Here is a 20,190-nt window from a genome sequence, read left to right on the forward strand (position 1 = left end):
TACTTTTCCGAGGACTTTCACAGCTGCGGTATTGTTTTCCTCACAGTCCTGTGAGGTAGGTAGGTAGTTAGGAATAGGTATTGTTTATTCCTACTTCAGAGCAGGGGAGACGATGGCACACAAGCCCTTTTGTGGCTTGGCCATGGCTACACAGTTCATCAATGGCCAGGGAAAGAGCTTGAATTTAAACACTCTTGTGTAGAATCCTGGCTACAGACCTGGGCCAGAATCCTTACTGTTATACTGTGCCTTTTCCTGCCAGCCATGAAAGCTGTTCCCACTAGTTTAAAATTCGTGTCAGTTTTACTATGTATCAGTTATCATAGCAGTTACCTACAAAAGGGAAAAACATACATATCTATCTTATGGGCATCCACAAGGCCAAAACTTGCACAGTATACTAACAGAGGCCACACATAATTTCCCTCAGTCAGGTGTTACTGGGATCTACAAGATGGACTGAGTATCAGAGTAAAAATCTTCATTTTCACAGAACTGGTCCCAATTCCTATGTACTATACTATTAAAAAAAATTTTTTTTTAACCAGTGAAGATAGTCAGCATACAGAAGCATTCAGAACAATCACCACTCCTTTAAGCTTGCAGGATGTCAGGCAAAGCAGTAAATCCATTTGGCATGTTCCTCTCCTTCACAATATTGTCCTGCATGAAAATGTTTCCAAAACAGCCAAAACCAGTTATCAACATGGGCACTTTAAGAACAGGCCTCTGAAACTGTACCCTTGCACAAGCTTTATTTCCTTTGGGAGAACTAAGATGAATGATCACTGTAATGTTCAGAACTTCCATTTAAAAGGAAAACATCAACATTTTGAAAGATTCTATTTCAAAATTCTACTGATTACATCTTTTTAGTAATCTTGTTATCCTCTATGAAATTCTTGACAAACTGCATTCTTTCTCTAATTCTATTTTGTTTTTCAGTACAAGCTCCTCAAATTAATCATTGGATTCTCATTAAAACTGCACCAAAACTAGAAAGAAATTTCACAGAAGCAGGCAGTATTTTTTTTTCTACTAAGCCAGCATAACTGTCTAGAGCTGCAGCATTGCGTTTGTGTTAGTTACATTTGGCAAAAACACCCCAAAATAACAAAATATCAAGCAAGTAGACACAACTTTTATCACGCAAAGATTCAAAACCTGTTTCCTTGATGCTTGCTTTTGTCAATTTGGGCATGCAGCAAATCTGTTGTTACAACCATGATGGATATGAAATTATTTGACGAGTCTGGGCAGTATCTTATTTAACACTAATTCACAAACTAAGGAAGGAAAATAACACAATGAGACATCACACATAAACATGAAAAGTTAGCTTACCTAATGACATAAATAGAAAAAGTTAAAAATAAATTAGTAAAAATAAATTCCCAGTATAAACCCAAAAGGCATAGCTATCAATGCAATCAGAAACAACCAATCAGTGAGCTGGTCATGATTTTGCTGGAAAATCACCTTTTTCATTCTTGTCTTTACACAAGCAAATCACTGTGGAGAAGCAGGCCAAAGTGCATTCTAAGAGGGCTTAAACATGGTTGTATCTGTGGTACTGTAGGTACAACTCTCCCCAAATCACTTGTAAGTTAAATAGGCTGTTACACAGACTCAGATGGGCCAAATAAGTCATCTGACATGCTGCTGAATGGTTGAGAGTCTATCAGTTGGGTTATTTCATTATCAAGGTCTTCTTCTGTATCATCTGTGTACTTGTTCATTTTTTTGGAGTGGTCTAAAGACAGACTTTCTAAAGATTCGATATCTTCAATGCCTGCTCTGTAATGGATCATAAGAAGGGTTAGAGCTTGTAGTCTTTCACCTGATTTAGCCAAAGCAGCAGAAAGAAGTGATTTTTTCCTCGTATCAGTTGTCTCTTTCTCTTCTCTCACAAGGGAATTATTATGTTCCAACTCCTGATCAATTTCATTCTGTAGTTTATCCAGCATGAACTCTAGTTTCTGGATCCTTTCTTCTGTAGGCAAACCCCTATACAGATCACGACCAATTTCCTTTACTGCAATGAAAACACTGTCATCCAGACCACCCTCTTTTCTCACTAACTTTATTCCTGTGTTGTTTCCCCGCTTAGAAGGACTGTTTGGGCCACAGACCTCTGTGTCACTGCCTTCATTGTCAGATGTGTTAGGCGTGTGTTTTGGTGAAGGTTCTACGAGATCAGTTCCTGGTTCAGAAAGACGAGTTTTAGAGACTTGACGCAAATTTAACAAACGAGAGCTAGTGTTGATAATATGCCTTGTCAAACCTGTTGTTTTATTGACTGACTTGCTAGCTTCGGCATCAACGCGAGGAGGCAGGCCTAAGAAAGTTTCTTGTCCTTCCAGCCTGAAGTTTTTCAGGCTCTGGTCTATCCGCTTGTCAGCTGCTCCACAAAGAGGAGTCTCGGCTAGACACTTTTCCTGACATTTTTTATGGCAAACATAGGCACAGAACATACACTGGGAAGCAGCTTTAGTCCAGACTTTTTTCTTGCAGTAATCACACCAAGTTGGGTTCTGGAACTGAGTATCCTGGAAACTATGTTTATTTTCTGTTAAACTCATCTGTCCAACAAAGTGCTCCTCTTTAGGCAGGGCAGACACCTCTTCGACCAAATGGAGTTCTTTTTCTTTCTCTAAGTTAGTAACTGTATGGTGGTCTGGTTCGCCTTCTTTCAAATATTTGAAGTGAACAGTAATGTCACCAAAGCAAAACTTGTCATTGAATCCCTTTTGCATACTCAGATTGCGCAGCGCGGTTCTCGTGACCATAGCCTTAGGTGACGGGGCTTCCAGTCTGAATTTTGAAAGGTATTCCATATTTGATGTGGCTAGGCATCCTAGAGCCACCTCTTCCAGCTTTAGGCTGACGTGACCCAAACAGATGAGACCCCCTAACTTAAAAGGGTCCCTGCACCACAGTGCAATGTTTAAGTATCGGTGGCAGGCTTCTATGTCAAAGACACAGGTTGCTTTGGTTCTTGTCCATTTTCCTAGCTTATTACGATATGGAATTTCAGATGATTCCCATGTCTGAGGGTCATCCGAATTGTCCTTAGGAGGGCAGGAACTTTCTGAAGTAAAATCTTTTGCAAATTCTTGCTTTGCTAAAAATGGCTTAGATGCAGCTGCATCTTCTATGTGATCCATATTTTTCGCTTGCTTTTCAGCAGGTTTATCTGCAGGAGGAAGAGGCAGCACCTTTTCTGGCTTCTCAACGAGAACATCTAGTTCTGCCTGGTTTGGGACATCAGCAGAAGGCAGAGGAACTTTGACTTGTGGCCGTGGTGGCACGGGTGGTTTGACAGTGGATCCCTGGGTGGGTTTTGACACTGGTGCTGGATCTGTGGCATCAGAAGGTTTTAGGACTGAGGGTTTATTTCCTTCTTTGGGTGGAAGTTTTGGTGGTGGTGGGTGACTGCCTGCAAGTAATTTACGATTTAAAACTGGTGATACAGTTCCAACGGGCTTAAGAGAAAGTGTCGTTGGAGTACGCTTGGGGCTGTGACTTAATGCCTGAGCCTCATCTCTGAACTCATTTTGTACTCTGACATCACTTGCCAAGTCTTCAAATTCAGAATCCAGGTCTCTATTTTCAGCATCTGCTGCCAACCCAGTTGTTTCCTCTTCATAATTTGGCTGGCAGGAGCTGGACAGAAAGTTTTCCTCCAACTGTCCAAAGTTATCTTGCAGCCCTGCACCCTGACTCCTCTGGCCAACGGGCCTTTCATAAAAAACCAGCACCCGGCCACCAGCCTGCTTGATAAGCCTCAACACTTGCAGCGTAGATGTGATTTTCACACCTGTTTAGGATTTTAAAAGGGAAAGCTTGTGAATCACTACAGTAAAAATTACGTAAATTTGCTAAATGTAATTGCCATTAATTCATGATTATTTAACTAATGGAAAAGTAATAGGGAAACCTCCAAAATACATTACTGGCTTTAGGATGCATCAGTGTACTGATTCACAAACCCTGAGTGTGCTAATGTCCTAGAAACAATTACCTTTTCTAGAAACCAAATGATGACACAAAGTCCTGAGAAGGGTGTCAAGCTGCTAACTCCAAATTGCTTCCCGTTCCTTCCTAGGTTTAAATGACATTATTTCTCAGTTTGAATTGAGGAAGTGAGCAGAAATCTATTGAAAAGGAATTAATGGTTAAACCAGACTTAGGGTGATGGGCAAGTGATTCTACCGAAGGAATTTTTAAAGCTTTGTGGTAAAGGATTCAAGTCAAGAGACTAATGCTTAAAGTAAAGTTAGCAAAATACTATATTCTGAATAGTAGATTCTTTGTACAGATTCTTTTTATTAGCCTTATCCATCAACCTAATCCTTTTTAGGATCAGAAAGAACAAGGAAGACATAAACTGGTCAGTTACTATCTACTTCTATGTTGATCACAGTTCAAAACTACAGAAAGATGTACAGTACAAAATCTCTCTTCCACCTCTATCTCCCCCAGCCATACTGTCCCTTCCCAAGGGCAGTCGAGGCTACAGCTTCTAGTGTATTCTTCTAGAGATACTGTAGGTGTATCATTTAAAGGCTTTATTTGTTTCCTGCCCTTTTCCCACCCTCCCCAAACAGTACTTACCCAAGCTATCCCTTTCTGTAGGACTTAGAGATAGGTGAGAAGGGGTCTTTGCTTTCCAAAGGTCTTAGGGCCATCCTAAATAAATCAAAGTAATATCAGCCCCATCTAGTAACCTGACTCCAGAGCTCCCCAACCTATAGCCTCTCCTACTTCAGCTGCCCAAGCAAGGCTATGCTTTAGACCTGGTCATCACTTGGAACTTTTCCACATCAACATTCTTTCACTTGAAATTAATCTCTGACCACGGTCTTCTATTTTCCACCTCTCCCAATCCTGTCAGTAACTAAATCTGTTTGGTGGTGATTTCCAGGTCCAGTCATTCCTCATTTATTCTCATGGTCTGGCTGCTCTGATACCACTTGCTTTTCTCCCCAACCTTAGCCTCAAGATTTCAGTGATGTTCACATGAAGAATTTTAATGCTTTTGCCCCTGCCCTTTCCTCTTCAACTGTACCTACCATGCTTTTGATCACCAGCTTTGCTAGCCCCACCACCTCCCTCTTCTGCTCCTGAGCTCACCAGCTGGCTCTAGCCCCATGCTAGGCTGTCCATCTCCAGCGAAGAGTCAGTGCTCCTGCGGTGCTCCTCTGGTCTCTACAAACAACTAAGTCTCTGCAACACCAGCCTCCAACCTTTCCTATTCCCCGGATACCCACCCTTCCTACTCTTTTATCCTGTAGATGGTATCACCTCGTTTACTGAAAAGATCAACAAGCCACCTTTTCTCCCTGCCAATCATTTCTGGTAGTAACTGATCTCAGGAAGAAGGCCCCCTCACTTGTATTGGACTCTATTTTCCATTTCCTTCAGGACTCTGTTCAAGAAGTTACATTTGCTCATATTTTCATTCCCCTCCTTCTCCTTTAAAATCTTCCTTTTCCTTGGTTTTGTACTAATTTAGTTCTGATCCTCTCTCCTCTGCTTTCTTTTGTCCACCTATACCCGCCCCTGTAGGCAAAAGTTCCCATGGTTCTGTCATTAGTTTTTTCTGCCTTTTTGCTCTCTCCCTGGATGACAACCACTTCAGTAATTTCACCTATGAACTTTCTCCTGGGTTGGTCTCCCCTCTTCACTCTAGTCCTACATTCCCAACAACTTCCACACATGACCACCCAGATGTGCCACACTACAAACTCAGCACAGTAAAAACCGCTCTTTGGCCTTCTTATCCTCCTGTCTTCACCACTATGCCAATCAACTTGCCACCCTCCCTGTTAATCCAATTTGAATCCTGGAAATACCCAACTCCCTAGATATATTCAACTGTCAATTCCATCAGCGTTCCAGTTCATTTTCATCCCTTGTTCAGATACTCCTGATCACCAGCTTCAACTACAGTAATAAATAGCTCTTTACTCTGATCCCTCACTCAGACCTTGCCTGTTTTAATCACCAAACATACTGCTCCCCAGTTTTCCTAAAGCTGCGGCTCAAAAACCTTTAGCCTACAAACTCATCATGCTGAAATCCAGAACTTCCTAATGTGACTTTTCATGATTCATCCAGACTTAACTTCGACTGTTTCCCCCTAACCACATTCATGTCCCAGTAAAACTGTAGTTTGACATATGCATACATGAAAAGTCCATCTAATGATAGGTATAGTAGGCAAAAACTTAATTTTGTGACTTAACACCTGCCCTCATGTCATCTTTTCCCCACCACCAGGCACTTTGTGCAGACGGCCACTGTGTGTCTCTAGGACTGGCTGGACAAATCTGGATCCCTTTTCTTTGGAATACTTCAAATATATGCAAAAGTAGAAGAAACAGTAAAATGAACTCTCATCATAGAGTTCCAAATAGAAAACATTTTGCCAATCTTAACTCAGCTATCACCAATCCCATTACTAAATATTTAAAAAATTACTGTATAACCATATAAATGAATTATACCTATAAAAATGTATTACACCTACCCCTTATCTTAATTAAAAAAAAATTTTTAGATATGAAAGGATGACTTTTGCTTTCTCACTCTGCATATATTTATACTGATTTTTGATAGTAGGTATGTACTACTTGTGTAACTGAAAACAAAAACCTTTCCTTAAAAAACATGAAAAAGAAAAAAATCAATTCTGTTGTGTAGGTAAAACTAATACAGGATATATGTGGATATAAAAGCTTATAATAAATAGTAGTTTTTGGCTGAGGGAGAGTAACTGCTACATTTCTATTAAAACAACCATCTAATAGATGAGGTCTTCTTTTCGGCCTTGCTATCCTAAGTGTCAATGGACCAGCAGTAGCATCTTGGAGCTTGTCAGAAATACAGAATTTGGGACCCCTCTAGTCTACGGAACCAGAACCCACATTCTGAGTGACTGGAAAACACCAGAAAGTTTGAGAAGCACTGTTTATGTGACATGATCCATGTGATTTCCATGTGAAAATACTGACTGAGTTAGGCTGCCAGGTGTTTAACTAAGTAATTTTTATTTTCATGATGGATGTGAATCAAAGGCAGAGTTTCTTTGATATGCAACCAAGCATAACTGCTCCTTGATTTATAAGCTCATCTATCGTGTCATTGCTGTCTTAGCTGTTTTTTAAAACCATATTGCTTTTAAAACCTCAACTGTGACCAACATATGTTCAAGAAGTCTCTTAACAAGCCAAAAATGGGTGTGCAGGTACTAAAAAGGTCTGAAAATATTTCCTTCATTGGTGTGCACAGTGAATCCTACTGCTTATTCAGAAATATCCAAGCAAATAATCTGCCTTCAACAGAGAGTTTCTGTTGTTATCAATCCAACTGATAGGAAGCCAAGTGGGTGACACATTCTTCTGCTAGCCGTAGTCATTTGGCTGCACTCTGAATGACAACATATTAAGAAATGGCTGGCCAATCAGGGACAATATGGAGCCACAGGATAGTTGAGTTACTGAACGAGGATTATTAAGTCTCTCTTCTGTTCATTATCTAACCCTAAGAGATGGGGACACTAGTGCTAACACTGTCAGGTTTAGGCTCAGAGTAGTAATGCTGGTGGTCATACAAAAAAGTAACAGTTGACTGCCCTTTCTATCACATTCAGTAAAAAAACAGGACTAGGTGAGAAGGAAAGGAAAATCAGGTTATAGAAAAATGGTCTACTAGGGATGAAGCATTTTAAAGATCTATAAATTACGATTAAAATGGTATATATGTTTAAAATTTTAAGGCTTCCTTCAGATTTTTATTTACTGTTAAGTTATTTCTCTCCATGATTCAAGTAATGTCTTATAAAGAAAAAGGAAGAGAGGAAAACCCCCACATCCACTCTCTGGTTTCTCAGTAATCGTGAAGTATACTGCACAACAGTGTAGTTACCTCCAATAGCAATCAGTCGATCTCCCCGTTGAAGGTCTGCAATTGCAGCAGGCGAGTTTGGGGCCACAGTCTCAATTACGACATGCCCAGCATACCCGTCAGTTGACTGGACAAGACGAAGTGTAAGTCCAACGCTTTGTAAATTCCCCTTTATTAATTCAACCTTTGATAAAGAGAAGAAAACGAAAACAGGTTCAGTGGGTTCAGAGTAGTGGAGTGAGAAAACATTAAAACACTGAGAAGCACTGATTTTTGTACCATGGTGTCTATTACAGAAAAATAGAGCAGTAGGAAATCATTATTGTGACACAATAGATTAACATGCTCAGGCTGCACGTGTGGGCCATCAGGAGGATCAAGTGATTTCTCATCTGCTGTGTGTCTTACTAACGTCCATGCTCATTGCAGAAGGTTTGAAAACAGAATGGGAATCTGAAGAGAAAACCACTCCTAATGATACTATCTAAACTACTGTCAATGTTCTGTATTTTCTAATATATATATATATTTTAACACAAAATTGAGATCTCACAGTGAATATAATTCTGAATCTTGCTTTTCTGAGATATCATATAAATAATCTTGTATATTATTAGATAAGCTTTGGAACCTCCATTTTATAGTGCATCATTAAATTTTCTTTTTGAGGGAGAGGGAAAAAGTTCACCTTTATGTTTTATTAAGAGTTATTAATGAGATATCCTGTTTTAACTCATAAGGATCATTTTGTTTTCTAGAGGAATGCATCTAATTTACTAGGAGTATGTATCGCAGATTCTTGTCACCTGTGAATTAAAAAAAACAATACATGCTATCCATCCTTATTCAAATCACTGATTTTAAAAAAAAGGATAGCATGGTATATTCCTCTAGCAAGAATTCAACATGTGTTTATTAAGCTGAATTACACATCATTCTGATTATATTATCATTCAGCCCACATTTCTTAGTTCTTCTTCAAGGTTTTTCATGAGGGACTTTGACAAAGAACCTGCTAATATCCAAATATATCACTCTTGGTATTGCTTTAATAAACAAACTCCACTTAAAAATGTGAAATTCAATTCTACCTAAGGATGCTGGCTGGTAAAAGAGCTCTTACTGGAAGCTGTTAATATGGGTGTGAATCAATTTTGTAAAGTTGCTTTTAAATTAAGGGAAAATCTTAATCATAATATGTTCAAGAAATAGGAAAGGTAGTCTAGTCAAGTTTTTGATTTCCTAAATTTCTACAAACAAAAACAACATTTTTCCAAAGAACATTATTTGGGTTTAAACCTCCAAAAACATTTGTCCAACTCTTATCTTACAGTAAATAATCACCTTATAATGTTAAAAGTGTTGTTCAGGTAATAAAAGCTCTTAATAATACATAGCCTCAAATCCATGATCATAAATATATTCTTAATATACAGAATGCCAAAGCTAAAATTTAGAATGTAAACATTTCTTGTATCAGAAAGCTAATGGTAGCAAATGGGCAAAAAAGCTAAACTGTATGAGTCTGAGTCCTACAAATTTGAAAAACTAACACTTAAATTTGGAATGTTTTTTGTATTTTTGTTCCTAAAGTGTAACAGAGGTTGGGGGATGGGGTTGAGAAGGGAACTGAGCTATTTTCGGTCTACCAATCATATTATTTTCTTTGTTTTGCTTATTTCAAAAATAAGCAAAAGCACTTGATCCTTGAGGTGGACATTCCAGAATAGAAAAAGAGGTTTTCAATAGGAGTAATGAATAGGGACAAATACTAAATTACTTCATTTTCCACCCAATTTTTACTATTAGTATTTGCTATTAATTTCATACTTACACAGGGAACAGAACTTAATACACTGTGTCTTTCACCTCTTGTTAAAAGCTTGTTTTGTTTTCCTTTGAACTCACACTGCTGGCCTAATTTTGGAATTATAGTTTCAGCCTTCTCTAAAACAGAAACTTAAAACTTTAAATTCTGACAGTGATTTTAAAAGTTTAAACAGTGTAAGAACACCTATTAATTAAAAACCTGACAAAACAAAGCATTTAAAAATGAGTGTCCTATAAAATTTCATTTTAATGTATAATTTTATATAAGGCTTACAAGACTCTTATTTACTGTAAGTTATTTCACCTTATTTATATTTAACAATATAATATATACACATATATAATATACACTATTGAAGTGGTAAGAGCAAAAAATATAGATAAAATATAAAAGGTACCATAACTTTCGGAACAAACTCACATCTCCACCTATTTTTAAACAATAGTAAAAAATACATTACATTATATAATTCTCCATACACAAGTATCTGTATTTTAAAATTATATATATGACTATTAGATGTACCATGTACTATAAAATGCATGCCAAAACAGAACCTTCTAAAATGAAGAGGTAAAAATAAATAGAAATCCTAAATATTTTCCCTGTGGCTGGTGGAACATCTAACCTAACATGCTCTCCCTAAAATATGACATTATTACCCGAGAGGTTTTGGTTTCATAATAAGATTATGAAAAATTTAAAAATGTTTAATATATACAAAAGCACAGAGAGTGTAAAATGAACCCTGTGGCAGGTAATAAAATATGGTCATAAAATTACTCCTATCCTCATTATGTGAATCTTTTGCAATTATTATTTTTCAAACCTGCCATTAGAGGTAGAACCTGCTCTCTACCCACCTCTCAGCAACCAGTCTAACTAGAAAAAATAAGCAAAGCCACAGACGATCTGAACATTATCAGCCATGACTTAAATGGCATTTATAGAACATTATAAATGTTCTGCCAACCATGGCAGAATACACATTCTTTTGAAGTGCACATGGTAAGTTCATGAGGATGTGCTATGTCATAAAAACAATTGTTACTAAATGTAATGACTGAAATTCAAGATATCTTCTCTGAATGGAATTAAATTAGAAGTGAACAGTAAGATAACCAGGTAAAGCCCAAATATTTGGTAAATGAAACAAAACACTTCTAAATAAATAATGAAGAAATCAGAAGGAAAATTTCAAAATATTCTGAATGGACTAATGATGAAAATTCAAGCTATTGAAAAAATGTGTAGGAGCAACTAAAGCAGTGTTTGGAGAATTCACAGCTTTAAACGCTTATTTTGTGAAGAAACTCTAAAATTAATGATCTTAGTTCCTACCTTAAAAAATCAGAAACCTCAAAGTAGCAGATAAGAATAAAGAACAGAAATCAAATGAAATAGAAAGTAAAACAGAAAAATCATGAAAGCTGACTCAATGAAATGATCAGTAAAACTGATAAGCCTTGAGGCTAGACTGAGGATGAAAAGAAGAAAAGACATGTAGTACCAAAGTCAAAATAAGAGACGAGTATCTCTACAGAAGCTACAGACATGAAAAGAATAAGGCAATATTATGGACAAGTTTGTGCCAATGACATCTGATAACCTACAGGAATGGGACAAATTTCCTTGACAGATACAAATGACAAAAACTGACCCCAAAAGATGAAAACTTTGAATACCTTTGTATCTAATACAGCAAATTTACAAACCTCCTCACCAACCACACACACACACACACACACACACAAAAAAAAAACAAACCTGTAGGTCTAGATTGCTCCATTGGTGAATTCTTAAGGAAGAAATAACAATCTTACCTGGAATCTTTTCAAAATAAAGGAAGAGGGAACACCTCCCATCCAGCAATATATAAAAGGGATAATAATCATAACCAAGGAGATTTGATTCTAAGAATTCAAGATTGATTCAAGCTGCCAGGAATCAATCAATACAATTCACCATATTAAGAAAACAAAGGAAAAAATGACATAAATATTTCAAGAGCTGCAAAAAAGAAAAAAAAATTCAACATCTGCTCATGATAAAAAGGCCTTAGTAAACTACTAATATAAGGAAACATCCTAAGCCTGATTATGGGCATCTACAAAAAATCTACAAGTAACATAAATACTCAAGGAAAATACTCAATGTTTTCTACCTAAGACCCAGAATGAAGCAAGGATTTCTGCTCTTACCACTTCAATAGTGTATATTACAAATATATATGTATATGTATTATATAGTAAAATACAAATAATATATATTGTATAGTATAGTAAGTGTAAAAACATAAGAAAAAGGGAAGGTATAACCACTGGAAGTGAAGTCGAGAGAGACTCAGTTTCTTTGCAGATAACATAATCCTACACATGGATAATCCCAAGAAATCTATAAAACACATATTAAAATTAATAAGTGAAATTAAGTCAGTATAAAAAAGGCAGATGAGTTTCTATATATTAGTAACAAAATAGAAAATTACAAAATGAAACTCATTCTCAAAAGCATAAAAAAATTAGGATTAAATTTAATGAAAGGCCTGTATGCTGAAAACTATAAAATATTGAAAAGGGAAATTAAGAAGATCTAAATGAATGGTGAAAGGTATCATGTTCATGGATTGGAGAACTTACTATCGTTAAGATGCCACTTCTTCCCAAATTTATCTACAGACTCAATGTAGTTGCAACCAAAATTCTTACAGGCCTGTGGAGAGGTGAAGCACCTAGACTAACCCAAACCATCCTTTAATAGAACAGGACTAGAGGACTTACACTACCCGAGTCCAAGGCTTACTATATAATGCTAATCAAGACAGTACAGTATGGGTCTCAGGATGGACATATGGATTAACAGAACAAATCAGATAGACCCACACTTATATGGTCAATTGATTTTCGACAAAGGTGCTAGACTAATTCATAAGGAAAAAGATATGCTGGAATAACTAGATGTTTCGATGGAAAAAAAATGAACATACACCCTTAACTCACACACTATACAAAAATTTACCTAAAAAGGAAAATGTGCCTAAACTTAATGGCTAAAATTATTAAATGTAAAGAAGAAGGCAATATAGATAAAACCTGTCTGACACTGGGTTAGGCAAAGATATTCTTAAGCAGCACACAAGTAGTACAATCTATATAAGAACCAAATTATAAAATGGACTTCATAAAAACTTTGCTTTTTGAAAGATACTTAAAAGACAAGCCATAGACTAGTCCTGGAAAATATTTTCAAAACATTTATCTGAGAAAGGACTTGTATCCATAAATATATAAAGACATTTTATAACTAAACAATAAAAAGACTAACAACCCAATAAAACATGCACAAAATATTAGGGCAGACACTTCACAAAAGAAGATATACAAATGGTTAATAAGTCAGTGAAAGATGCTTAATCATTAGAGGAATATACATTAAAACCACAATGAGATACCACTACTGGATAGTAGATAATACCAGAATGGCTAAAATTAAAGATTCACAATATCAACTGTTGATGAGGATGTAAAGCAGCTGAACCTCTCATATATTGCTGGTGGGAATATAAAATGTTACAGCTACTTTGGAAAACAATTTGGCAATTTATTATCAAGTTAAACATATACTTACCATATGACCCAGCAATCCTCTTTTTAGGCATTTATCAGAGAGAAATGAAAACATGTCTACACAAAAAGGTATATGCAAATATTCACAAAGCATCACTCATAAATGAACTGACCAATCAAGAGATGGTCAACCGGTGAATTGATAATCAAACTGTTGTATATCTATACAATGGAAAACTACTCAACAACAACAAAAAATATCAATACAACATAATTCTCAAAGAAAAGTGAGTGAAAGGAGTCAAACACAAAAGATAATATGCTCTGTGATTCAATTATATGAAATTCTAAGAAAGACAAAATTACAAAAGTGACAGAAAGCAGATTGGTATTTGCCAATGACTGGGGGCCATGAGCTGTAGACCGAAGGCAAGTAGTACAAGGAAAATTTTCAAGGTGATGGGAAAAAAACTCTGTATGTTGATCAGGGTGAAGGTTACAAGGCGGTATACAATTACCAAAATTCACTAACTGTACACTTTGTGAATTTATTACATTTAAGTTATACCTTAATAAAGCAATTAAAAATAGTGAAGACAAAACCTGCAAATATGCCATTTTTGTCTAAAGATACTTAAATATACAGATCACTGATCATTCATTCAGATAGGCCTTAGTTTTCCAATTTACTTAACAATGTGGGATGAATTTTGATGGCCTTTAAATCAATCAGGAAGGAGAGCAGCATTTAGACAGTTTTTCCATTTAACTTATGTCAATGAAATGCATACTGACTCTTAACTACAGGTAACTGGAAACACTAGCCTCAGATAGAGGATTAAACCAGATATAAGAAGCAAGAATGGTGTGTATGAAAGGAAAAAAACACTTGAAAAATGTAACCCAAGTTTTTATTTACTGTTAAATGAAAAAGAATAAGAATAAACTTTAAAATTTTTATGTATTACTTCCATGTGGTTAAAAAAAATCAAATACATAGGACATAAAGAGCAACAATCTTCTGTTTCCAAGCTTCTCACTATAGCAAGCACCTTTAAACTCTTTGTTTTTAGTTGTGCAGGAATTACCTTTTTTCTCTAGATAATAGATCATTATTTCTTAATATATCAAATTTTAGACAATTTGTTGACTTCCAATCAAAATAGACAAGGATGTTAGTCCTTTCTTCTTCTCCCAAACAGTTACACCACTATTTTTAGTTCCTCTGCATCACCTTTTTATAACTTTAATCAATACACATACACACCTATTTCTTATTTCAGCAAATACAGACATCTCTCTTGGTATTAGGACTTCTATCCTTCCCTTCACCTTTTTTCTTTACACCTTCTGCTTTCTGAACTCTACCATCAAAGCTGATAACTATTATTATCTATTTTCTTATAATATTAGGCTATCAAGTTTGATTCTAAAAGCTAAAAATCAGCTTTACAATATTGTGACTATGTAAATATTTATTGCAAACCTGGGCACTGTTACATTTTCTATCTTGTATAGACTTGTTTCTCTTGGAGATTTTTTCTTCTTTCAACAACATACCTTTCACTTTAAATGTAGGATTTATATAAGTACTGCTTCTGCAACTAGCTCTTAAATCCATCTATCCATTTGCTTATCTATTAAATTATTTAGTGCCCAGTTCAGAGAAAGTTTTTCTTATTCCACCCTTTATCTCCTGTCAAAAAGAAGCCAGTTAGAAAATGTAAAATGAATGATTACATTAGAAAAATCTTCCTCTTGTAATTCCCTTAAAAAGAGGGACTGTTTAGATTTAAAAAAAGAAAAAACAAGACAAAGAAAGACTAAAGAAATGTGACAAACCAAGGTAATGCATGAATCTTGATCAGACTGTAGATTAGGAAAAAGGAGATGCTACAAAAAATATCTATGGGACATTAGGGACATTTTAATACAGACTGAAAATTAGGTGAAATTACGCAAATATTAATTTTCTTACATGTGTTAAAGGTCTTGTGTTACGTAAAATGTAAAGTGTTATATAAATGTTCATGTCATACTGAAATATTTAGGAGTGAAATACCCTTGCCTATGACTTTAGGCCATGTTAACTTCTTTGAATGTCATTGTTAAAATGATACCAAACCTAGATGTGGAGCTATGAAAAGGTTCAATTTATTTTTATTGTTATTAGTAAGACTTAGCACTACTGGTTAAAAACAGGGATGAAAAGGAGATTTATAAGCTATTCTTCAGCTGAGGAAACAAGGTAAACATTACAAAACAAGCATCAATTCAGGACATTAGGAGATTTAAATTTGATTACCTTATATCATTTCAACATTAATTTACTTTTACAGGATCAAAACTGAAAAGCTAAAATAATTTTATGATTATATGATTTTAAAAAGGGTACTAGAAAAGACAAAGTGCCTGATGTCAATTCACATTTAGAGAAAGAACAACAGCCAGTTCAAGCCCACCAGAATTATAATGGGCTCAAGCATGGTCTTTACTTCCAGAGTGGAAATTATTTTGATGTGGCAAATATCTACTTTTTCACAAAATTTTAAGTTTTCACAGTTAGAAAGTATCCTCTATGCAGCAGACTAGGCCTATCAAATGAAAGGAAAAAGGAAGGAGCCAAGAAAGAAACAGCAGGGAGAGAACAATTGTTTCTTAAGGACAAATTAAAGCACAGTGAAGAAAAAATGTACATGGAACAACATTATATTTTCCTTTGGGTTGCTGATCATGAAATCTTGGTATTTAAAAAGAAAAAGAGGGAATGAAAGTAGAGGCAAAGTCTGTGATAACATATAGGAGGGGAGGCCTTCAGTCCATTTCAACAATCATCATGTAATAACTTCTCCTTTCTCACAAGAAACTTTCTGGTGATTTCATTGAATACCAGATGCCAGGTCACTCTGTTTATGGTTACATGGCACAAATTGCTGCCAGGCTAGGAAGCACCAGCTTACTGTCCACCTCAATTAGAAGCAACAAGGCTGTTGAAGATATAGGGCCATTTTTCATATTTTTCAATCTATTACCTTTAAAAATCACAACTTAAATCAATGATCCCACTAACTCTGTTATTGCCATGCTAACCACTCACAAGGAGAAGCATATGTTGTTTTACTCATTCCTCCCCTCTCTCTCTTTCTTTCCCACACACACACAAAGACACTTGAGTGTAAAGTAACACAAGAAACATTTAGCTCAATTCTGAAGTGAGTTCTAATAGTGAGAGCACTATTATTCAATTTCTGCTTATAAAACACATTTCAATAAATTATAACTCTGAGACGTTAATAAAACAATCTTTATAGGTTCTAGAAGGAAAAAGGAAACATATGAAAAGAAAGAAAATACTGAGCATCTGAAGGATCACTGTAGAGATCTAACCTACTTTTAAAGGATAGGTAGTTTGGACAGCACAGAAGAAACAAACTGAAGTATTTCATGGGACCCTTACACTACTGATAATCATACATGTTGATTCCAAGGACTCAAACCCTCAATCACCTTCCCTTCAGGTCCATCATTCTAACAGAAAAAAAGAAGGTACTATTATTTATTACCTGTTTTCTTTGAAACTGTCTCACAATTTGGATATACATGATCACATAGTCTTTTTCATAGAAAGTATAACTCTTCAAACAAACATGGTAAATGTCTTGTTTTATCTCTTGACATAAAAATTATCAACTCTCACAGAACTTTTCAAAGACCTGTCATTAAAGTTTAACCAGTTCATAAAGGTCTAAATCAAACAAGTTTAAATCTTAAACATGTAAGCCAGATAAATGAAAAAGCATGTCAGGTTAAGAAAAGAGCTACTGCAGAAGTAAATTTTCACATCTCCCATTCCAAATGATGACAAAATTATTTAAAAAAAAAACCAATTATTAAAGTGTCATATTTGAATATAGGAAGTTAATTCCAAATTCTCCTGCATGGATTTTACATGTAAAGATTTTGTCAGCAGAATGCCTACATTTTCAATCATCACCTCTTAATGGATAGTTAAAAAACAATGATATCAGCCTCTCCTCAGCATGAGGGCATTTTTAAAACTCTTTATTGAAGAAAAAATGCCATAGCTGGGATGCCTTGTCTTCAGTGTTCAGTTTGAATTATGACTATAATGTTTACTAATTTCGTGATCTTAGGCAGGTGGTTTAGCCTCTGTGAGCTTTATCTATAAAAGGGAGATAATACTAATATCTACAACACTGGGTTGTTGTCAAGATTTAATGAAAAATTATAGGAATAAATGTCTACCACAATCCAGGCATTTCTGTTCTTTCTCCTCACGTGGATTAGGAAGACTTCTTGAGTGAAATAAAACTGACGTCTCATAATCTGCAAAAAAGAATGCAGGCCTGGACTTCTGGCCACCTGGTGCCTGAAGCAACTGCATGATAAATTAGGACTGCATCCTTTGGTCGCCTCATCTAAGAGACAACAAAAATCTAGAAATTTTGCTGAAAAAGTAAGGACCATTATATGAATACAACTTAACTAAGAGATCTAAAGAATAAAAAAAAAAGGACCATTGCCCAGGTTCAAAGGCTACTAGGAAAGTAATCATATCTAAATGATTACCCTGCAATACACTTAGGTTTCTTCTTCTCTTTCTCTTCTCAAATCTGATTGAAGTCTCCATTAATGCTTTGATTTGAAACTAATTTAAATTTTATACAACCATTCCAATGAAAAAAAAGCTCTGAAAAGTATGCAAAGTCTGAGGTGGTTGTGGAACACTCCTGCCCTTTTTAATTTGTCAAACAGAAACTGATTCTGAGTCGTGAAGTCAACCCTCCGCTCCATAGATTATCACCACACTTCTACAGGGTGATTTACATTTTACTAAGGAAGTGGGAGACCTTAGGGATAAATTATTTGTTTTTCATAACTTTTTATCTTGAAATAATTTCAAACTTACACAAGTTGCAAAAATAGTACAAAGGATTTCTATGTATCCTGAATCCAGAGTTCTCAACTGTTAACACTTTGCCGTATTTGTTTCTTTCTGTGTGCATAGTTTCCTGAACAACATGAAAACAAGTTGCAGCCACAATACCACCTTACCCCTAAATATCTGTGATTTTTCTAAAAGGACAATTTCTTATATAACTATAGTACAATTATCAAAGTCAGAAAATTAACACTGATATTTATACTATTATCTAATCTACAGACTTTATTCTAGCTGGAATGTAATTATGAAATAGGTACGGACAGACTTACTCTTGCATATTTTGCAAGGACTTAGATCAGCAGGGGTCAGTAAACTATAGCCTGTGGGCTGTTTTTTTTTTTTTATTACTTTTTTTTATTGAAGGGTAGTTGACAACAGTATTACATTACATTAGTTTCAGGTGTACAACACAGTGATTCAACATTTATATACATGATAATGATAATTCTAGGTACCAGCTATCACCATACCAAGTTGTTACAATATTTTGACTATATTCCTTATGCTATACATTACATCCCGGTTACTTATTTATTTTACAATTGGAAGTGTGTTTTTATATATATATATATATATATATATATATATATATATATATATATATATTTTTTTTTTGTGAGGGCATCTCTCATATTTATTGATCAAATAGTTGTTAACAACAATAAATTTCTGTATAGGGGGGTCAATACTCAATGCACAATCATTAATCCACCCCAAGCCTAATTTTCGTCAGTCTCCAATCTTCTGATGCATAACGAACAAATTCTTACATGGAGAACAAATTCTTACATAGTGAATAAGTTACATGGTGAACAGTGCAAGGGCAGTCATCACAGAAGCTTTCGGTTTTGTTCATGCATTATGAACTATACACAGTCAGTTCAAATATGAATATTCATTTGATTTTTAAACTTGATTTATATGTGGATACCACATTTCTCTATTATTATTATTTTTAATAAAATGCTGAAGTGGTAGGTAGATACCAGATAAAGGTAGAAAACAGAGTTTAGTGTTGTAAGAGAGCAAATGTAGATGATCAGGTGTGTGCCTGTAGACTATGTGTTAATCCGAGCTAGATGAGGGCAATAAACATCCATGTATGTAGAAGATTTCTCTCAGAACATGAGGGGGGAGGTCCTAAGCCTCACCTCTGCTGCTCCCCATTTTCTCACCAGATGGCCCCCTGCGACTGTGCCTGTCTTAGGTTGTTCCTCCCTTGAGGAATCTTACCCATCTCTGGCTAACCAGTCATCTTCCGGGGCCATACAGGGAAATGTTAAGTTGGTAAGTGAGAGAGAAGCCTTATTGTTTGAAAAGGTTAGCTTTTTACTTCTTTGCATATTTATGCCCTGTGGCTTCTATGCCCAGCATTTGTCTTGAGGTGTCTTTACCACTTGGAAGAATTATGATACTCGGTAAATTCGACATGTGGCACGAGTTCTATTTAAAGGTTGTGATTAGGTAGGAAGAAGAAAAGCTATAGAAGTAGCAGGCAGAAGAAAACCTGGGAAGACTGATTATTTCTTTGACATATCTTCTTGTAGAGTAACTTCAGCATGGATAGGTTTTAAACTACTAATTAAATTGTGCACACACATTAACATAATAGGTATATAGTTACCTAACCAAAGTATACCTGTAATTACCAGCCATCTCCAGTGAAACCAAGAAAACCAGTTAGGCACCTTAGGCATTTGTGAAAACTTATCTATGATATGGTGGATATTGTCCGACTGAACTTAAGCAGTCTGAGAGAATTCAGATAAACTAGAACACCCCATTCCTGGGGACTGTTCATATCCCATATGTTCTTTTAACAATAAATAGTCTGTGGTTGTAAGATTTTGGAGCGCTACAATTGGCACTTCTCCTAATTCTTAGTTTAGTACCAACAGTATAGATCCAGTCCAATT

The 20,190-nt window shown here is 35.6% G+C and overlaps 1 protein-coding gene across 3 annotated transcripts in view; it reads right to left on the reverse strand.

The window, feature by feature from the left end:
* Positions 1-20,190, reverse strand: part of PDZD8 (PDZ domain containing 8) — a 76,530-nt gene that overhangs the window by 3,643 nt on the left and 52,697 nt on the right. For 2 of the 3 annotated variants that reach the window (XM_057506380.1, XM_036898472.2), the window contains 2 exons: positions 7,933-8,095; positions 741-3,820 (listed from right to left, as the gene is read on the reverse strand). In XM_057506380.1, the coding sequence (XP_057362363.1) occupies positions 1,620-3,820; positions 7,933-8,095 (2,364 nt within the window). In that variant the 3' untranslated portion in view covers positions 741-1,619. Of the gene's footprint in view, positions 1-740; positions 3,821-7,932; positions 8,096-20,190 lie in introns of those variants that run through there. The other variant, XR_005027350.2, reaches the window with a different exon arrangement.

The sequence above is a fragment of the Manis pentadactyla genome, chromosome 8 (assembly GCF_030020395.1).
Source record: "Manis pentadactyla isolate mManPen7 chromosome 8, mManPen7.hap1, whole genome shotgun sequence".
Classification (NCBI taxonomy): Eukaryota; Metazoa; Chordata; class Mammalia; order Pholidota; family Manidae; genus Manis; species Manis pentadactyla.